General features: G+C 47.1%; 1 protein-coding gene across 1 annotated transcript; it reads right to left on the bottom strand.

The window, feature by feature from the left end:
- Positions 1 to 18592: 18592 nt before the first annotated feature.
- On the bottom strand, positions 18593 to 19408 carry LOC135906748 (uncharacterized). Its single transcript, XM_065438326.1, has one exon. It carries the CDS (start codon positions 19406 to 19408, stop codon positions 18593 to 18595), a length of 816 nt encoding a protein of 271 aa, XP_065294398.1.
- Between the last annotated feature and the right edge of the window lie 1362 nt (positions 19409 to 20770).

Raw genomic sequence — 20770 nt, forward strand, 5'->3', positions numbered from 1 at the left:
TGGCGGACTTGAATAACCTTCTTGCTTCCATGTAAGCTATCGCAGTTCTCCAATCATTTGTCCTTTTGAGACTCCTGTTAGTGATCACATATCGCAAGTAAATTATGCATACTGTGAATGCCCAATTATCCTTGCAGTGCTGAAGGGCACTACGTGGTTAACAATGAAAGGAAGGTAGCGTCGTTCGCTACTTTTGTCAGGTTTGGCCCTCCAGTATGTCTGAGACAAACAACAAAGAAGGCTAAACTAAAATTAATTTCAACTAAACCTGCGCTTCTTGCCTTGTTATGATGAATCAATAACCAATTCATATGCTTGCTTGTGGTGGAAAGCAATCTGTTTGGGGTATTTAGCATAACACAACACATATACATAGTAACAAGTGTACCAATATGTGTCACACTTTGGCTAAGCTTCTGAGGTGAAATGAGCTCGTAACCGCGTGCGCCCTACGGGGAAGCAAGCGGAAGCTTCGGACTCAGTGCATCTGATGACTCCTGGAAAGAATGGCCATCCGTATGGCCATTGGAAGGACTATAAGTATTCGTAAGTCGAATGCCATCTTGCAAAAACATATTAGTCTTCACAAACTCTTCCTAAAGCACAGCTATGCGGTGCAGGTAGTGCACGTAAAGGCACATGCAGAAACAGTTGCGAACATAAAAGTCTTCCCTGGTGCACTGCGGCGAGACCAGTGCTCTGTTGCTGCAAATTCAGGGGTTTCACATTTGGCAACACAATTCATATTCTGCACTTTGCGTGTTCCTTCATAAACGTCAGAGCAAATAATCCGACTACCGCTTGCGCGAAGTCGCCATGCACGTGCGGGAACTACTGGAGCGTTATCGTGTTTCTACGTGGTTGCTGGTAAACGCCATGCACCGTTAGTTACGAGCGGTGAAAACGGAAAAATAAATACCTAAAGCTTTTTCTCCTATTTTGTTTCCCTCAGCACATATATAAATATGGAGGAACAGTGAATAAAAGGTTACCAGTCATGTCCCTGCATTGCGTCGGTCAAATTGTAGCCTCACATACAATTATATGAGAGAAAATTAAAAAAAAACATGACTTATTTGTGGTCCCCTCAGCACTGATGGCACTGCAGTAAGTGCCATAAAATTGCGTCTGAGTCAACACGTATTTTTTAATGCGTCCTTAGGCGATCGAATTTTAGATACAACTAAAAGAGCAATAAAATAAATACTTCAGCTCCTCCATGTGATAAGAGCAGATGAACTCACTGAGCTTTGAGGAGAAGCTTTATATTATTACACCCGCACTCGACGCGACACCACGACCACAAAGTCGGGCCGCAATGCCACCATGCCTTGCGCTGGCAGCACTGAACCTGCTTTGCTTAAATTGACAGGCTGCATGCGGCCATGTGCACCGATGGGGTGGATCGATCGGCACATAAGCCGTCCCGGCAGAGACGTCACGACATGTCTCATCGCTCGCGCAAATCTGCCGTCACCTGGCAAGCACGTATGTACGCGAGCCCGCAACTCATCCAAAAAAGCGCCACGTTGGTGGCAGTCGCAGGAGGACCCCGAAGCCTTCAGCCACAGTGGATGTATGGCGGCCGCAGATATATGCTTTCACAGCAGCCGCGTTCTTCCCAGGGAACAGGGCCCCCCTCTACGTCGACCTCTCACTCTCGTCCCAGCCTCCCCTTCCCTTCCTCCACTCAGCGACCCCTCCTCTCGTATTCTCGATAACGCAGTCGGCCCCTTTCACTTTTTCCTAGACCTTCCCCTTTCTCTATTGATACCGAGATCTGAGACTACTGGAAACAATACCATCCGCCAGTGCTCCCAAAAGGTTACACACGCCACACTAATACGCTTGCCCAGCCTGTCCATTGTACTCAAGCCTCGACATTCTCGTCATTCGTTCTTTTTTTTTCGTTTCCCTAGTGCCGCGGAATTTGCACCAAGGAAGCAAAGAACCTAGAAACTTGGACTGTAGTACGGCCGTAAGTGGGTGGTGACCGTAAAGTTAACCACAAAAGTTTACGCACCACGCAATCTCAGTAAGCGTTCAATTTCATAGCAACCTTGTATGCTGGAAAAGGCTGTAAATGCGAATTATAGGCTGCGTTGTCAGGCTGCGCAGATATTTAACTCTTTCTCAGATTTCATCTTCAATAAAATTATGCGGTTTACTGTAGAGAACGCACCTAATTTCTGAAACACCCGAGAATCTGCAGTTAAAATGGTACTCTAAACACCTGGTTCCTTTAAATGAAGTGTTAAATTACATTTAAATGCGCTAGGCCTAACGTAAATTAATTTACTAGAAGGGAAATACGCCACATTTGTAGTAAATTACGCGTATAGCGTCCAGCTCTCATGTGGCTTTTGTGAAGTCGGATCTCTTACACATGCAGACAGTGTTTTGAAGGTTTTGCATTTAAATTAAATAAAATTGAAGCTTACCTTGTGTGTTGAGTGCGTGTATGTGTGTGTGTGGGGAGGGGGACTATCTGTTTATTTTCCTTGCCCCTTGCGGCACATGAGGAGGTTCCTAAATTCCTAAATATGAATTAGCTACATCCTACTCCTCTGAGAAAAGAAAGTTCGTCGGAAATATGCTTGCATTTACAAGAATTTAGGTCGAACAGCATGGACGTCGGCAATTGTTTCCTTTCTTTCGTACATTCATTAATTATTACGCTAAGCGTCCTCTGGTGAAACAAGAGGGCTTATAAATTAAGGTTTTTCAGCTAAACAGCCTTACGTTCTCTGGTACACTTTCAAAGCACCTTCATTCAGACGGAACGCCGAGGTTATGAAACGTCGTGCAAGGAGACGATGTGATTAGCCTCGAAAAATGCTCATTCTTAGCTTTTTAGCTGGCCTTGGCGGTGCCAATTAGAGCCGAAGGAAAACTTCACGTCTTCGCAAGGTTTCTACACATGTTCAAAGTTGGCTCCGGCATCTCCAGTGCTAGCATCAACATTGCTTCGAGTAAGGGAAAAACTAGTGAAAGTCCCTCTTTCGCAAGGTTCAAAGCAAACGGGAAGCCGTAAGCAGGAAAAAAAAATTAGCATGTTTTGACTTGCGTACTGTTTGTTCCTGTGTAAGGGGAAAAGCATTCAAGAAGAATTGAAAGAATGGGGTTTGCAAAGAGTACGCAAAACTACGAACAAAACCCAGTCAACTACTGATACGAGTCTACTTGCTTTGTGCAGACAGATTCATTCGAAAGCTCGCCGCAGCTGCGTTCTTTGTGAAAGTAAGCTGAGCTTGCTTTAGCGGCGTAAAGCAGTTCTCCCTGTGAACTATTCTTCTCTCATCTCACGAAAAGCTGCGCATGCAAAACAAAGTGGACGTGTGAAGAAAAGAAGGGGTTTCGCAATTTTATATTTGATTTCGGGTACTTTAGGTTAGCTTACTTTCCTTCATTGCTCGACAGCGTGCCCACAAAGAGCTCATTGCCTACAAATAGCGTACTTACAGTTATACAGGGGGATCGTTTTTTTTAAGTTTTATGGAATTCTTTAAAATCTCCTGTGACAGATAGCATAATTGTTGTCGTTGAGCTGGATTATTCGAAGAAGTTGACATTACCAGCACGGTACATCGAAACATGTATTCAACTAATTGGCTCAAATTGACTAATTAACTTTTAATTATTTACATTATGACACCTATTGCAATTAACGAGTTGTAGCCAGGGAGTTTGAACGACGCATACACTTGAAATGGACATCTAGGATGACACTGATTTTGAGTTAGTATTTCCCAAAGTGTGGGACGAAATACGTGGACGTTCCAGTTACTTTTGTGCTTGAACGCATAAAATAGTGTCTTCGTAAAAAAAATGAAGTGGACCAACAGTGCATTTTGGCGGTGAGTTTGATGGCATATATCTCCGAACTTGTGTTATCCTAAGAACTAATTCCTACTGGATACGCGTGACAACTCACCGGCTACAATTTGTGAACTTCAATATGCGCTGTAATACAATTAATTAGGAAATTAATTAGCGGATTTTTGTAACTTAGTTCTATATGCATTTCGATTTTTCGTGCATGCCCGTCTCTCTGAAAAATCCAGTTCTAGGACTATAATTATGATGTAAAATGATATCTTCGCGCGCGCGCCCGCGCGCACGCACGCACCTTCGTACTTTGAAGTGCTAAGGTGCTTAGTAGTACCAAGGTAAGCAACTTAGTACTTTTTCCTTAAAAACCAGGCAATTTACTGTGGCAGGTGTTGCACTGAATGACGTAGACTCCAGAATAAAATTTTCAGCACAATTTCAGCAAGAACAGTGCAGTGGTAAGCGCAAAATCTCTTCTCAAACCCGTTAAGTGAAATATGCAAGACCCTGAATAAGAGGACACCTGTCATACTCTCGCGGTCAAAAGGAAAATGGTGAATGCCACAGTGTACCTAGACATACTCAAACTATGAGAGTCACCCTTAAAAAACAAGAGGGCTGCACTTGCTTTCGAGGAATATCACCTCTCATACGAAGGATTGCTTCACTGCTTCAATACCAGTAATGACACTTCATGTCACCAGTGGGACTAGCAACCATCCTGCACACAAGCTTCTGACAGTAAGTAGGCTTGTTTCTGGTTGCTTCCTTTCTTTTTGGCCTTGAAGAGGCTGGCGCAAACGTACAGTCTCTAGGTCAGTAATGTTGCAAACCGCAGTGGTGGCGTAGCCGTAGGGCATCCGCCTCGTATGCAGGAGGAACCGAGTTCAAATCCTGGTGCTGCAGGAAACCCACCGGTTTTTTACTAATGGGTATAGATGTTCTTTGGTCTGGTGCAGGGCTTCTGTGGGGGTTCATGCAGCGTTGTTTGTTTAAACCCCGGCTGTTGAATAGAAAGGCTGTCTTTTCCACGAAAAATCGTCTACCCTTGTATAAGAACTTCCGAAAAGTAACAAAAAAACTTCTTAGCTTTAGTACTTCAAAAGCCACTTGGTTCATTTATCTTCGGAATAAATTCAGTTTACTACGCTGATGTCAAAAACACTCATACTGACTGGAAAGTCATCCGACGTTGCCGTACCAAAAGTACGATTACGTAATTAATCAACTGACGAGAATTATCCTACAACGTTTCCTTGATGGTTCCGAGGCTCTAAATTGGGCAGCCACCTCTCAGTAACAAGGACACACATTCACAATATATAAACACTCATTGATCGCCCACGTTTTGATTTTATATACATAACTCTCCCCCTTTACGCTTGCTATGCCGCCGGCGATTTTTCGCATACAATGCTCGAGATCATAGAGAACCCTGTCCTCGTAAGAACACCTACACTGCTATTTCCAGTCCCTCTAGCGCATAGTTAGACTGCCGGCACGTGCGTAGCGACTGAAACGCCTTGCGATTCACACTCTTTCATTTAGGACCGCTCATGCACAAAACTTTCTCCTGTTTGCATGTTCTGAAGTTCATATGATCCCACGTGCGTGAGAGTAATACCAAACGGTGTTCAACGACAGAAAGAAAACTACTTTCCTAGTAAAAAGAGAATGAGGTGCACCGGCATGTCAAGAAGCAACGCAGCACATTAAAGTAGGCATTCCATAAACGCCAACGTTCCTGTTACAGCTACACAAGGCATCTGAGTAACGAGAACATACTAAAGCAGTTGCTCCCCCGCACGAAGTACTTTAGGTAGCTGTTGCACGGATCGGGAGCTTCAGAACCTTTTTTTTCGCGGGAATGTGCGATCACTGCTCAGTCTGAGGGTGAGCTTGTCTACATCTCTGGCTCTTCTTTTTCCTTTAAGCGTTCGACGCTAAGGGTTCGCAGCGAACGAGAGCCTCTTTTGAACGATCAACGGCATGGAGGGCGGTAAGCTGGGCCGCATACGAGACGCCGCTTTCTCTCTGCGCCGGCTCACACCGTAGCATGCGTTGTCATGAATGCGAAATGAAAAGACCGTTTTGTTCCACAAGTGAAACTGACAGTGGCGCGCATTCGAAATGCGAAATGAAAAGACCGCTTTGTTCCACAAGTGAAACTGACAGTGCCGCGCTTCCCTCTGACGCACTGTGTCAAATGCGATGCACACGCAGCGTCGGCAGACAGGCTCGGGCACTCGTATGGGTGCGCACGAAAAGATCGCGTCTGTGCATCGCATATGAAACGCGAACGGTCGTGAATATAAACACGCTTCCAAGCAGTCGGTCTTGCATGCGCTTCACGCATCGGCCACCACTCAAAAATATATCAGTTTTAGGCTTGAGCTCGGCAGCGCACATATTCTCGCTCTTTCTGCGAGCTCCTAAGCGACAGTAAGAAATTATGAAAGGCGAAACCGAGACTGTTACCAGACGCACACTAATTGTTGTATAATTGCTGTATCAGAGGGACATTGCTATAAGACGCAGAATTTTACGCGGACGTACATTTAGGGATAGCATTTTTTCGCTCCTCTCAACTTCAAAGTCGAGGTTTCGAAATTTCCCTGCTATGAATGAATCATAAAAATCTGAGCGAACTTTCCCTCCCGACTACGAACATTTAGTATTCCCTTGGTGCACCAAATTATGTGGAACACGACACCTTGAAGTCACTGTCATAAGGCTTCGCTGCCGTGACCTTTGAAGACACATACATTGTCAGGAGATATCTGCTTTGCGCTCGTTCAGTAATGAGCCCGAAACAATTGATCACTTTTTGTTACCGTGTCGCAGGTTTACAGCTTTAGATGGAACTATTTTTTCAAAAAAAGAAAGATTAATTCCGGGGTTCTACGTGCCAAAAAAAAATGTCATCTGATTACGAGGTACGCCGTAGCGGGGGCTCGGTATTGATTTTGACCTTCTGGGGTTCTTTAACGTGCACGCAGTGCACGGTAGATGGGCGCTTCTTGCATTACACAATCATCGGATTGAATGCGCATGCCGCGGCTTGAATTAAGCCCGCAACCTGGATCTCAGCAGCCCAACGCCACGGCTATTTGATTACTGTGGCGAGTCCGAAGTACTTTAGATATTGCCGTAAGTCTCAACGGCGGTTGCACGCATACACTATTTTTTTTATTTCGTTTAGCACCGTTATTTTTCACAGTCATAGGAATATCTACACTACCACAAAACAGTTTCACATCGAAACTCACCGTCTACCCACTTAATTTTATGTTTCTATTTTTATTATTTTTCGGTCTGTTTCAGGGCTTGTTATATTTGCCTACTTTTGTCTTTTATTTTATGTATTTTTTTTTGCCGTCCTTGTCATCGCGCTACTCTTGACTGCTCACCCTTTTACGTTCTTTTTTTTTTCAGTCTTCAAAGCTTTGGCGTACACAATACGCATTTGTGCACTTTAAAATATTTTCCCCCCTTAAGCCGTCACGTTCAGATTCTTGGCTGATCCCATACAGTGGGTATGTGCCCCACGTTTTGAGGCTGTCATCCGCACCATCACCATATTATTATCAGCATGATACAGACCACTCCTTGTGCAGCCAGGCGGTACTGAATTGCAATATGACGTCCCATCAACTACGGCGTGTTGCTTTCGCACCGAGAGAGAAAAGCCAAGCTCACATGCACGAGCGCACAATGCCTCGAATTCGAGCAGACCTTCTGCGTCGCTGTGCTCAGAGGGTAAACTGCATCCTCGCAGAGCCGTCGACAGTGAGTTACGGGCACGCGTCGACGCCTGGGCCGCCTTCGGAGAAGTCTTTGGAGACGCGATAGCAAGGCCAGGGATAACGCAACGATTGTATTCCAATGCTATTTCTTTTCGCGCTTCGGCAGTGGTTGGAGCGGCGTTCTTGTCAACGTTATCAACGGAATCGCCTGGCCGTAAACAGTGGATGATGAGCAGGCAATAGAATCGAGCGAAAGAGTCGTGGCATCGTATCACTCCAAATCGCGCTCCAGTAGCGAATGGCCGCAACCAGAGGGCGTTTGGCAATTATAATTGTAGCTGAGATTGGCAGTGGCTTGAGATTTTGTGGCAAATGGACGTGCTTTTTAGGGCTCCGTGGTGGCGACGAAATCATGTTTTTGTACATGCTTTGAGCTTGCTTCTGTTTTTGAATTGCTGATTTGAATTGCCTTTCGCGTCACGTGCTTCAACACGTGCAACTGGGTGGGACGTTGAGTCTCTATAGAATTTAAATAGTAGCTTGGAAGTGGCAAGACTAATAGCTATTAGTGGTTTTACTGTGTGTGTGTTGGTAGGAAAGTGAGAGCGTGGCCACGTGGTTGAACACGTGCGAAAACGTGTCACACCTTACGTCTCTGCGGCATTGATTGCTCTTAAAACATTGATGAGAATTACTTTGCGTCATTTTAAAGATTTAGATCCTGTGCGTATCGATTTTTGCCAGAAGGCACGCGCTCTGCATTATTACAGTATTGTAGTGTTTGCATTAGAAAAAGCTGTGCAGTAGATGGCAAGAAAGCCGGGAAAGCGGGCAGTGTGCGGGGGGTCCCTCAAGGTGAAGAGGGGACGCATGAGAATGGAAAGGGGATCGAGTTGATCGGCACACACTGTGATGTCCATGCTAGGCTGAAGAAAATGGAGGCTTTCCAGGAGGAGCTTGTCAAACAGGTTGAAGAGCTCAAAAATGAGCTAAATAGGGAGCGTGATGCACGAAAGGTAGTTGAAAAAACACTTGAAGCAGCCGAGGAAAAGCTTAACATGGCCGCCAATCTGAACGAGAATGGTCGTGACAATGGAATGCAGTCTCCGGACGTGACAGGAGAAGGAGTGCCAGCAAACAACGTGGAATGCGTGCAACGTGGAGAGGGGTTAGCTGGAAAAAGCGGCACCTACCTTGAGGCCACCACGCGGGCGTTCAGGAGGCCAGAGTAGGTAGTAATGAAGAAGGTCCCCTAAGGGATCCTCAGTATAGCATAGCCGTCAATAACACAAAGAGCAGGAAAGCAAGAAAGAGAGCTCGCTACGCAATAGGCTACATAAACATGCAGGACGGCAGAAGAAAGGAAAAGTGGGCAGAGATTGAGGAGCAGTTAAATAGAGAACAAATAGGGGTGTATGCGGTTACAGAAACGTACCTTAGAGACTCGGAAGAGCCGCCAGTAATTGATAATTATGTTTGGGAAGGACGCATCAGAACTAAGTCGGAAAGAAAGGGAGGGCGAGTTGGAATGCTCATCCATCAGGAAGCCAAACTGAAAAGAGTAAATTCAAAATGTAAAGAGCATCTTTGGTTATCACGTACAATAAGTAGCAAAGACACTTGGCTGGGAGTTACATATTTGCGGACCGGAAACAATTGCACAGAGAAGAATAAAGAGTTAGGGGAATGCATAAGTGCTGATATTAAGGGTTTCAGGAATGATGCTGAAATTATCCTATTAGGTTACATGAATGCGCACATACAGGATTTAGATTGCTTACCTACAACAACGGGAACTCAGTGCTAGATCTTTGTGAGCAACATACCCTCGTTATCGTGAATACAGGACCTAAGTGTGAAGGCCAAATCACGTGGGAAGTGGGATTCCGGCAATCAACCATTGATTACTGTCTGATGACAGAAGGAATTCATGATAAGTTAAGAGAAATAGTCATTGATGAGGAAGGGTACAGCAGCATAGGGAGTGACCATAAGCGCAATATTTTGAAAATAGGATACGTAGTTGGGAAAGAAAGCAAAGAGTGCAAAACGGCCAGTCCAAATTTGAGCGCTTAACAAATAACAAATATAGTCACTAGAGTCAAGGAAGAACTTGGCAAATGGCCAAGAGTGGGAATATAGTGCGCTTCTAAGTGTAATAGCGACAGAAATACGGAAAGAGAAACAACATGTTCGTTGGAAAGGAAAAAAGAAACCGGAAAGCTGGTGGAATAGGGAGATACGAAAAGCGATCGCCGAACGAGAGAAAGCATCCCGAGAGCACAGGCAGGGAAAGAAGGCGCAGTTGCGGCAGGATGAAGTAGCCAGTAAATGGGAAATATACTGGGAGAAAAAGTCTATAGTTCAAATACTGGTGCAAGCAAAGATAAAAGGTGAAACTGAATGGTGGTTGTCACAAATATGTGATAAAACGAAGGCCGCAGCTAGAATAATTTGGAACCACATAAAATTATTAGGCAGGAAGTCAATAACAATACAACAACATATCCTAGACGAAGATGGAAACAAACTGTACGGGTAAGCGGCAATAAATTACATCCGAAAAATAACAGCCGAATCTTTCCAAGGCAATGACGAGGTTGTATTTGAAGAAAAAAAAACCTGAAACAGAACCAGGTGGAAACGTAGCTGGTGCTGACAAATTTCAACTCGAGGAAAGCCGAAGAGAAAATTCCTAAGCGCACTGACACACGGCTAGACGAGGTTCCCGCTAGGCTGATTAATGAACTAGGGCCAATAAGTAAGGAATATCTGGTGAAAGCGGTGGAAAAAACTTCAAAAGATAGACGAATACCAGACAGTTGCTGACAAAGTAGAATGAATTTAATTTATAAAGGTAAGGGGGATAAAGATAGAATTAAATCGGTAATATACAGGCTAGCAATGCAGGCAATCACATTAAAGCTCCAAGCATGGGCCGAGAATAATGGGATTTTGGGATAACTTCAGAATAGGTAGGCGTTTTGATGATAACTTATTTGTTCTTACTCAGTGTATTGAAATATCAAGAGTAGAAAGCAGACCGTTATATGCGGCCTTTTTAGACATTACAGGCGCCTATGACAACGCAGACCGCAACATTTTGTGGGATAATTCTGGAAGGGGAAGGCATAGGTGGTGATTGTCTACAGCTTTTGAGAGAGATTTATCCAGAAAATACTGTTTCCATTCAACTGGAAGGGATGAAGAGCGAGGAGAAAGTTGATATCAACAAAGGACTCAAGCAGGGGTGCCCTTTCTCCCCACTGCTGTTTATGATGTACATGGTGAGGATGGAGAGGGCACTAGAAGGAAGTAATATCAGGTTTAATCTCATACAAACAGACGGGCACAGTGGTGGAGCAGCAGCTTCCAGGTTTATTTTATGGGGATGATATTGTGTGGCTAGCTAACAAGCAAAGTGGTTTGCAACGCCTGGCTAATATCTGTGAACAGGAAGGCAAGAAACCCGCCGTTGTTGCTCATTGGTTATGGTGTTAGGCTGCTGAGCCCGAGGTCGCGGGATCGAATCCCGGCCACGGCGGCCGCATTTCGATGGGGGCGAAATGCGAAAACACCCGTGTACTTAGATTTAGGTGCACGTTAAAGAACCCCAGGTGGTCGAAATTTGCGGAGTCCCCCACTACGGCGTGCCTCATAATTAGAAAGTTGTTTTCGCATGTAGAACCCCATAATTTTATGAAGTCAAGAATGTAGGTTTGAAATGTAGTGTTAGAAAATCAGGTGTTATGGTATTCAATGAAAACAGTGAACAGACAGTGGCAATACAGGGCCAGGAAATACCTGGCGTAAGATAATATAAATACCTTGGTATATGGATAAACGAAGGCAATATGTATATGGAAACACAGGAAAAAACAGCAGTGAAGCGTTAGAGAAATGGGCCGCCATAATGAAGCACAGAGCGCTATGGGGATACAATATGTACGAGATGCTCCGGGGTATGCGGAAAGGTGTAATGGTTCCAGGACTTAGTTTTAGAAATGCGGTTGTTTGCTTTAAATCAGGGGTACAATCAGGACTCGATGGGAACCAAAGGTCAGTGGGACGTCTCGCATTGGGCGCTCACGGGAAAACTACATATGAAGCTGTGCAGGGTGATAGGGGCTGGACTAGTTTTCAAGGGAAAGAAGCTCGCAGTAAAATTGAACATGAAGAACGACTGAGGAATATGGAAGAAAGTAAATGGGCTGGGAGAGTGTTGAAGTACTTGTACAAGAAAACAATTAATTCACAGTGGAGGAAACGAACAAGCTTACCAGCAAGTATGCGGCCTGTAGGGTGGGAAACACAGCAACAAAGAACGTAAAGCGGAAAGTCAGTGAGGCTGAAATAATCTCATGCGTTGCGGCAAGGGAAAAGAAACCTGCAATGAGGAATAAACGGATGCAAAGAGGAAGAAACGAAATCAGGAAAGAAGCAATTTATGATAACTCAAAGGGAACCTCATGACTTTTCGAAACGAGATCAGGATGTCTTAGAACACGCACCTATAAAGCGAGATATAAGAACGCGGAAGAAGCATGTGCCTGCTGCGGTAAAACTATGGAAACGATGGAGCACGTTTTGTTCGAATGCCCAGTCCAGTGGCCGATTTAGGCACCACTGGCCTCCTTGAAACCCTTGGGTTCAGCGAGGGCAGTGGAAAAGTAAACATGTATGTAGTAGAGATTAGTAAGACGCGATTCGAAGATTCGTGGAAGAAAAGTAGGGAAACGACAAAAACGGAGACGTACAAAATCCTAGTTCGCAGAAGGGGGTCAGAAAATTTGGTTGTGGGAGTTCATAGCGTTTTGTTTTTGTTTCTTTTTTAACCTAGGTAGGACATTAGGCCGCTTAATAGCAGCAGCTTGGTGGCGCAACCCACGGCCCCGTTCCAAAGGAGACGCTCATAACATCCATCTATCCATCCATAAACGTGGAGAAAGTCTGCAACCGAGGGGCCCGATCTTTATTGGTCATATAAGAAGCCAACAAACACTGACACCGAGGACAACATAGGGGAAATTACTTGGGCTTAATAAATGAAATAAAGAAACGATAAATTAATGGAAATGAAAGTGAATGAAAAAACAACTTGCCGCAGGTGGGGAACTATCCCACAACCTTCGCATTTCGCGTGCGATGTAGTTCGCGCTTGGTAATGTGAACTGAAGCACAGGAACGACGCTGCGTGTCTCTTTATTTGAAGTACCCCACATGCTGACCCTTTATATATACAGGATGTTTCAGCGAACACTTTCAAAAATTTTTAAAGCTTGCCTGTAGCAGATATCGCAATTCTAGTTCATGAGCTGGTCTACTCGAAGCGGCGGACAATACTTGCACAATAAATTGAGATGCAAAATTGACTAATTAATAAAAATCCACTAATTAAGTATTTAACTAATTACAATTACATTATGGCCCATATTGCAATTTGCTAATTCTAGCCATGGAGTTCACAAGGCGGATCCACTTGGGACGAATTTTCAATATTACACCAGTTTCGAGATATAAATTCCCGAACTTTGCGGAGAAATGCATTGGCGTTGCAGTTAATTTGTTAACAAAACGTCGTTTGATGCACTGAAACACACAAGTAACTGGGACGCCAGTGCATTTCTCTGAAAAGTTCGGGGAATTTATATCTGGAAACTGGTATGGTATGGTATGAAGAACTTAATTTAAGTCCTGAGGGATCAGTCTGGGACCGATGCGGGCCGCTCTCACGTTGAAACAGAGAGACCGAGCCCCTCTGCCGTCACAGGGGCCCTCTGGACAACCCTGAGTAAGTCCGCCAGCACTTCACTGTGCATCATCCACTGCCACTACTGTTCACCTTGAGAACCATCACCGATTCGTAGATTAATTTTATTCACAACGACCGGGTTAGGGTACGTTCATCTGCAGAAGCCTTAATGTAACCGTCGGTGGCCTATTTAATTTAGAATGTGGCCGGCAAAATGCCCTGCGCACTAAGTAATAGTGCTTGGTGATCTCGTAGTAGGTTAACAGCTGGTCCCTCAACTAAGGAGCGGAAAATCCCGCCCCTTGAGGGAATACACGGCACACTAATCCTCGTGCCTCCCAGTGTGCCAACTCGTTGAGGTTCGCGGGGCTCCCTCCACTGTCCCCATGTACGCCGGGAACCAAGTAACTGTATGCGAAGTGATACCCTTACTCAGCAGCAGTCTCTTGCCCGGTTCCGCAACAAGTCCCCTCGCGAAGGCTTTAATCGCAGATCGCGAGTCACTAAACATCAAAAATATTGAATCAATTAGTGCTAGAGCAATAGACACCTGCTCGGCGACCCCCGGATCTTTGGTATAAATGGAAGCGGCATTTATACCGCTCCATTTGTCATTTACCAGCACACCGAATAAGCATCTTTCCCATTAATCCATGCGGCGTCAGCAAACGCAAACTTCTTCTCCTGATCCTTTGCCTCTCGCAACAGAGTCCTAGTTCTCGCGACCCGCCTCCATACGTTGTGCATGGGGTGCCCATACCACGGAAATGGACGAACCATGACATTGGCCCTAAGGTTCACGTTCAACTCGTATAGGGGCGCCCCATCGTGCGACGCATCCACCGATTCCTCAATTGACTCTAAAATATACCTACCCGCTGGTGTACCTAGCAACTGCTCTCTCTGTGCCGTACGCTGAGCCTCGGCAATTTCATCTAAAGTATTATGCAAACCCAGTAATAACAACATATCGTTTGACGTAGTCACAGGGAGACCAAGCGCAGCCTTGACGGCTTTTCTGATTAAAGCTTACAATTTATCTTTCTCCCCCCTAATTCCAATTTAACATAGCTGCCACATACGAGAAATGACACATAATAAATGCATGAACTAATCGCATCGCACTTTCTTCTCCTAAAGCCCTATGCCTATTAGAGATTATTCTTATAAGCCTTATGGCCTCTTCCGTCTTCTTGGTAATACGCTGAATGGTTCTAATATTCCATCCATTCGCTTGAACTACAAAACCCAGGAGCCTGATTGCTTCAACTTTGAGTATCAAGGAACCTTCCCTAGTATGGATTCTAATGCAAAGCTCAACTTCTGGTACCCAATCCTTCGGCCTGCGACCTAGCTCCTTAGATTTGAAGATCAACAACTCCGACTTTTTAGTGAAGCATTTGAGCCCCATACGACCTAGATACTCGTCCGTAAGGGTTACCACCTTCTGCAGCCTAGCCTTAAGCTCTCCATCCTTACCGCCAACACTCCATGTAGTAACGTCATCCGCGTAGATAGAATAACCAATACCCTGGATCGCGTCCAATGTATCAGCCAAATTCGACATCGCCAGATTAAATAAAATATGCGCGAGTACGGATCCCTGCGAAGTACAACAGGAACCCAATTTAAAGACTTACGACTTTATCTCCCCAAACCTGAGACACGTCCTTCTATTCATAAGGAAAGCCTTGACAAAATGGAAAAGCCGCTGCCCCATATTCAAGTCCGAAGTACCCGTAGAATGAAAGAATGTCGGATTTTATCGAAAGCTCTTTCCACATCAAGTCCAACGCCTTGTACAGGAAGAAGTCAATGGTGGCTTGATAGAGTCGTGCCACAGAAAGACGTTCGTGCTTGTGTCTATTGTCGCGAAACTAGACACAGGCTGCCCGCGGGCGATGCGTGAGGGTGTAGGTCGAAGCTGGTCGAGCCAGGAATGTAGCCTCTCGTGCATCGCGGCCGCTGGCGGAGTGCCTTGCTGGGGGACGAAAAACTGGCCTGGATCTCGGCTGCTGACACCGAGGTCATCCTTGATTACTACCTGCAGCCCCAGTATAGTATTATAGGGTAGCCTCTCCACCCAGTGCTGTCTATCGAGCGTGGCGGTCAATGACGCCTTCAAATGTCGTGGAGACGCTCGACCATGCCGTTGGTTTGTAGTTGGCAAGCCGTGGTGTTATGAAGGTGCGTGCCGAGCACTCTCGCCAGCGCAGAAAAAAGCGAGCTTTGGAATTGTGGGCCTCGGTCAGTAGTTATTCGCAAAGGAGAACCATACCGCAACACCCACGTAACAAATGCTTCCACCACTGTTTCAGCCGTGATGTCTAGTAGAGGCGTCGCCTCAGGCCACCTTGAGTACCAGTCGACACACGTGAGGAGGTACCTGAAACCTTGGCAGGGCGGACGAGACCCCACCAAATGATCGAAACGTCTCTCTGGTGGTCGAAACGGCTGCACCGCTGAACGGGTGTGCCGGGTCACTTTCATGGCTTGAAGCAGGAGACACACGGTAGGATTCGGCGTCCGATCCCACGTGCAGCGCTGCATGCTCCGACATGCAGCATACGATGATTCGGGGCACACGGTGCGTGCATCTGAACGAGCGAGCGACGCGTGAGCTCTGCCCACATCCAGCGCCCCAGCTTGTACAATCGGATGACTTCATAACCACGTTTAGAAACTCAATATGAACAACTTTGCACAACACTCCTTTGCTTTACGCGAGCACTGTCAATAAAATTAGGCCCCTGCAAGTGACAGAACACTTCACGACGGTGCGTTGTCCACTGACGGCTCCGCTGACTGCCAGCGATTTGTTCGATAGGCCTAGCTAGGCGGACGCCGCGGCCTATGGTGCTTGCGATCCAGCCCGAGCTCGGCGAAGAGCGCTTATGTTTGCCAAAACGATTAACACTTAGTTCGCCCGTTACACTTAGTTCGCCGGTTATTAAATACAATTGGTTTACTCGACGCAGTCGTTGCGCAGGGAAACGTGCAAGCGAAGCGAGCAGCGTCGCTCAGACGGTCGGTGTGTCTGCCAGCGAAATGCCCTCACATCGCGGCTTTCGAGTTCGCCAGTAGGTTAGTACTAGAGTACTAGGCGCTGCTTTGCAGAACAGGCAGACATTCGAGATAATTTTACTGAGTTGGTAACTTCGGCAGCTTCTTGTCCAGTTTCAAACATTTTGTTGATCCCTGGCCAGACGAAGCGGTCTGGGATGAGCCTCTGCGTCGCTCTGATGCCGGGATGACTTAGCCCGTGCAGTGAATCGAATATTGGCCGCCGAAACTGATGGGGCGCGAACAGGTGAGGGGCTGCCTGCGATGTGTTGCAGGTGACCAACGTTGTTGTGTAGGGCAGTGGTACCTCCGCAAGCTGGAGCGACGAGCCTTTTCCCCGCAATTGGCCCAGCTCGGGGTCATGTTGCTTGGCCGAGGCTATAGCTTGGAAATAGACAGGGCCAACAGGCACAGCGCCGATCCCCGACAGTGCGTCAGCTGCCTGATTTTCGGTCCCAGAGATATGGAGGATGTCCGTAGAAAATTCTGAGATAAAGGAAAGTTACTGAAGCTCACGTTCTGAGTACGATGAACTGTCGTTCTTGAAAACGAAGGTTAACGGCTTGTGATCGGTCAGAATGTAAAAGCTGCACCCTTCAAGAAAAAATACGGGAATAGCTGACAGCGCAATAGATGGACAACATCACCCTCCCAAATGTGCTTAATGAGCTTCTGAAGGTTGGAGGCGCTTTGAGAAGAAGCCCAGCGACCTCAAGTCAGTGTCTGCGTGCTGCCGCAGCAGTGAACCCACTACCGCGGTCGACGTGCCTACTATAAGGCGAGTTGGCGCATTGGGTAACGGGTGAATCAGCGGCATGGCAGTCACCAGCCACGTTTCGGCTTCCGGGAAGGAGTGTTCGTGCTCCGAGGACCAGTAAAAGGTAGGCTGTTTTCTGCAGACGCGATGCAGCAGGTCGGTAAGCAGTAGAAGAACTTGCACGCTGGATGGTACGGAGCGCCTGTGAAAATTTATGAGCCCCAGAAACTCGCCCAACTTTCGGAAAGATCTTGGAGAGCAGAACTCCTCGATTTCCTGCACCCGTGATTCCAGTGGTTTGATGCCTTGAAATGCGATAGCCGAGAAAATCGAGGGCTTAAGCCCCGAAAATACATTTCTTCGTCATTAGGACCAGGCCGTGTTCCTCTAGTCGCTCAAATGGAAAGCGAAATTGCTATTTGTGCTCTTCGTCCGTGCGCCTTTTCAACGACAATGTCGTCAAGGTAGACGAAAATGAACGGGAGTGCGGGTGTAACCTCGCCGACGAACCTTTGAGAACATTGCGCCGTATTCTTCAAGCCATAGCGCATACGGACGAATTTATAAATAGGACAAATTGAGTCGTGATTGCTGTCTTGGGAATGTCGCTGGCTTCGAAAGGAATTGGATGGTACGCGTTGATCAAGTCGATCTTGCTGTATATTTTGGTTCCTGCGAGACGAGCGCCGAAGTCATGTATGTGGGGCAGGGGATATTGATACGGAGTACTGACGGCATTCAAAGCTCGGTAATCACCACAAGGCCGCCAGTCGCCCCTGTCCTGCTTTGGAACCAGATGGAGAGGTGAAGACCAATTGCTGGAGGAAGGACGGAATAACGACGAGCTGAAGCATGTGTTCGAGCTCACAGCGGCCGAATTCCAACCTCCGTCCAGCGAGCCTCAGTGGCCGCGCGGCGACAGGTGGGCCGGTGGTGGTGATGCGTCATTTGGTGTTTCACGGGCAGCGCATCGTTTCGTAACTTCGTGAGTTGCGGGTACTCAGCAAGTATCTTGCCGTAGGTTGAGACCGCCCGAAACGTATGGATGCCAGTTGAGGCGTTGAGGCGGAGTTGGAACGCAGGCCAAGTACATCGAGGGATGTGACGTTATCCTTTAAGCACCCATCGCGTACACTACCATCTAGGTGGAAATGGCTAAGGAAGTCCACTCCGAGTATACCAAAGCTGACGTTGCCGATCACAAACACCCATATATGCAAGTGCCGGAGTCCGATGTCTAGCGTGACCGGAGACCATACGACGTGATACCAGTGTTGTTCACTGCGTGGAGCGTAGGTGTGGATTTGCCGCGTTGGCGATCGGCGGCCGTGGCGAAAACAATAAACAACTCGGTTCCAGTGTCGACGAGGAGTCGGGTGCTGGTGATTCGGTCAACTGCGAAGAATAGGCGGTTTGCGCAAAGACCGATGTCGCATGCCGCTGTTAGCGACTCGCCTGTGCGTTTCGCGTCCACGAACAGGTCTGAATGCAGCGACTTGCTTGTTCGAGAAAGCGACGGTGATACCGGAACAACTGCTGTGAAGAGTCTCTAGGTACGCTGCGAGACTGTGAAGGCGAATGATTGTGTCGAAGTTGGTCGTTAATGTTGCCGCCCACCGTCAGCTTCTCCAGTGTACTGGTAAGGTAGTCGACTGTTTCCTCCAGGCGCGAGAGTCGATCTCCTGGCTCTGAGATTCTCGCAGCGGCGATAGTTAGCTGTGCCGCAGACGTGCAGTCGTATATGTGGTCAGCGAGTACAGCTAACCGATCGAGACTCGCCTCGTCGGAACCCGCCAGCACCACGTGTGGGAGACGCCGCAAGAACAGCTCTCGCAAAATTGGAAGCTGGCTCTCGTTTTCGGGGTGGTCATTCAGCAACTGACTCAACCGGTGCAGGTGTTGTGACGGTCGTTGGTCGCCGAGTCCCTCGGAGAGGGGGCGTTGGAGCCTACTCTGTTGCGATGGCTTGAGGCGCTGCAGGACGATGCGTTTCAGGTCATCGTATGTTGCGGCCGAAGGTGTAGCCGCTAGCAAGTCGTCTATGGCACCGGCGATGTCGGAGGATAGCGCGGCGACGACGTGCAGGTACCTTGCTGTCTGTGAAGTGATGCGCCGGCGTTGAAAACGGGTGTCTATTTGCATAAACCAAAGTCGGGGATTCTCAGGCCAAGACCTGGGAAGCGGAAGCTCTGCGGCGATGACAGGAGGCGTAAACGTGGTGTCGCCTCTGACAGCAGGAGTAGGAGCAGCGTCGTCCATGGCTAGTGTTCGAAAAAAAAAACGTTAATGTCCTGGGTCACCCCGTCTTAGGAACTCGGTTTAGCGGAGCCAGTACACATTTTGACAGGTTGAGAACGGAGAGACTGGCTTTATCCTAAAGTAAACGCAGGTTTGCCGAGTGGCTGTGGCGGTGCCCCAGTCGGGCAGCCACCTCATTTTCAAGAAAGAGCACAGGGCAATGTCCCTCAGGTGGAGGCAAGGCGAGTAAAATGGATTTCCCATAAGCGGAGACAACGTATAGTGACGGACAGTCGCTATAACTCCATGCGACGTTCTAGAACAGTCGCGCCTCGCAACCCGCCTGCTCTACAAGCAACGATAACGGGGACGTTGTGCGGGGCCATGCAACAAACACTTGGTAAAGTGACACTACAAGCATAGAGAAAGAAATTCAACAAGAGGGGACACTCGGCCGAAACGGCAACAGGAAATGCGTCGCACTTGTATAAATACCTACCGACATAGCGTAGCGCGAAGGCACAATTACAAAGAAAAAACACAGAACTAGTCACAGGCGCTCAATAGTAGTATTAATAGTATTAATGCCGTCCGTTAGCTATCGCGAGCATCAGAAAAAAAAATGTGAAATGAGGTTAACATTGTTTCATTTTTTATCCTTTCCCGCTAAAACTAAATATTCTTGCGGATAAATGAACTTATACTTTGCGACTGATTTTTATTGCGTTACCTAGCGACAGGCCAATGACACGCCAGACGCTCCAGATGCATGCGTCATGCGCCAGACACGCCACGGCTGCGCATGTGAGCGTTCGCCTGTCCAGCGACCCGTTCATCTTCCCTTTTCTTTTTTTTTTTCTGTTTTTAAGCTAGCCTGTTTTGTTTGGCTCCCGGCTTAATCTTGCGTTCCTCCTGCACTTTGACACAGCACCACTGTACTACTGGACTATGGCAAGGTGAGAAATCTTCTGTGACAGTCTGCGACCCATTTCAAGCAATTTAGGCTTACGACACGGGTCTTATCCTTGTGACGCACTTAGCGAAAAGCAGCTCGGCCGCTGTAACATAGTTAGTTTCGCATGTACTGAATCTTACGGTGGGATGCACTTTATGCACAAGCATGGGATGCACTTTATGCCTCCTCCACCCCCCACCCCCCACCCCCCCAACAATATATCTTCTTTCGGTACTCACGCGTGTCGAAAACGCGACGAGCGGTTACCAAGAGTGATAACACGGGAATGTGTTGCTTGCGCCGACAGAACGCGCAAAAGATAACACCGAAGAGCTCAAAAACCAGAACTCCTCATTCTAACATTCCGTCTTCTGAACGACAGAAATCAGGCTTTCGACCCACGCGTTTGTCTTGAGTGCGAGTAGAAG

The sequence above is a fragment of the Dermacentor albipictus genome, chromosome 1 (genome assembly GCF_038994185.2).
Source record: "Dermacentor albipictus isolate Rhodes 1998 colony chromosome 1, USDA_Dalb.pri_finalv2, whole genome shotgun sequence".
Taxonomy (NCBI): domain Eukaryota; kingdom Metazoa; phylum Arthropoda; class Arachnida; order Ixodida; family Ixodidae; genus Dermacentor; species Dermacentor albipictus.

Excerpts from the sequence above, each read along its gene's own strand:
- LOC135906748 (XM_065438326.1), bottom strand. The coding sequence starts at position 19,408 with ATGGACGACGCTGCTCCTACTCCTGCTGTCAGAGGCGACACCACGTTT.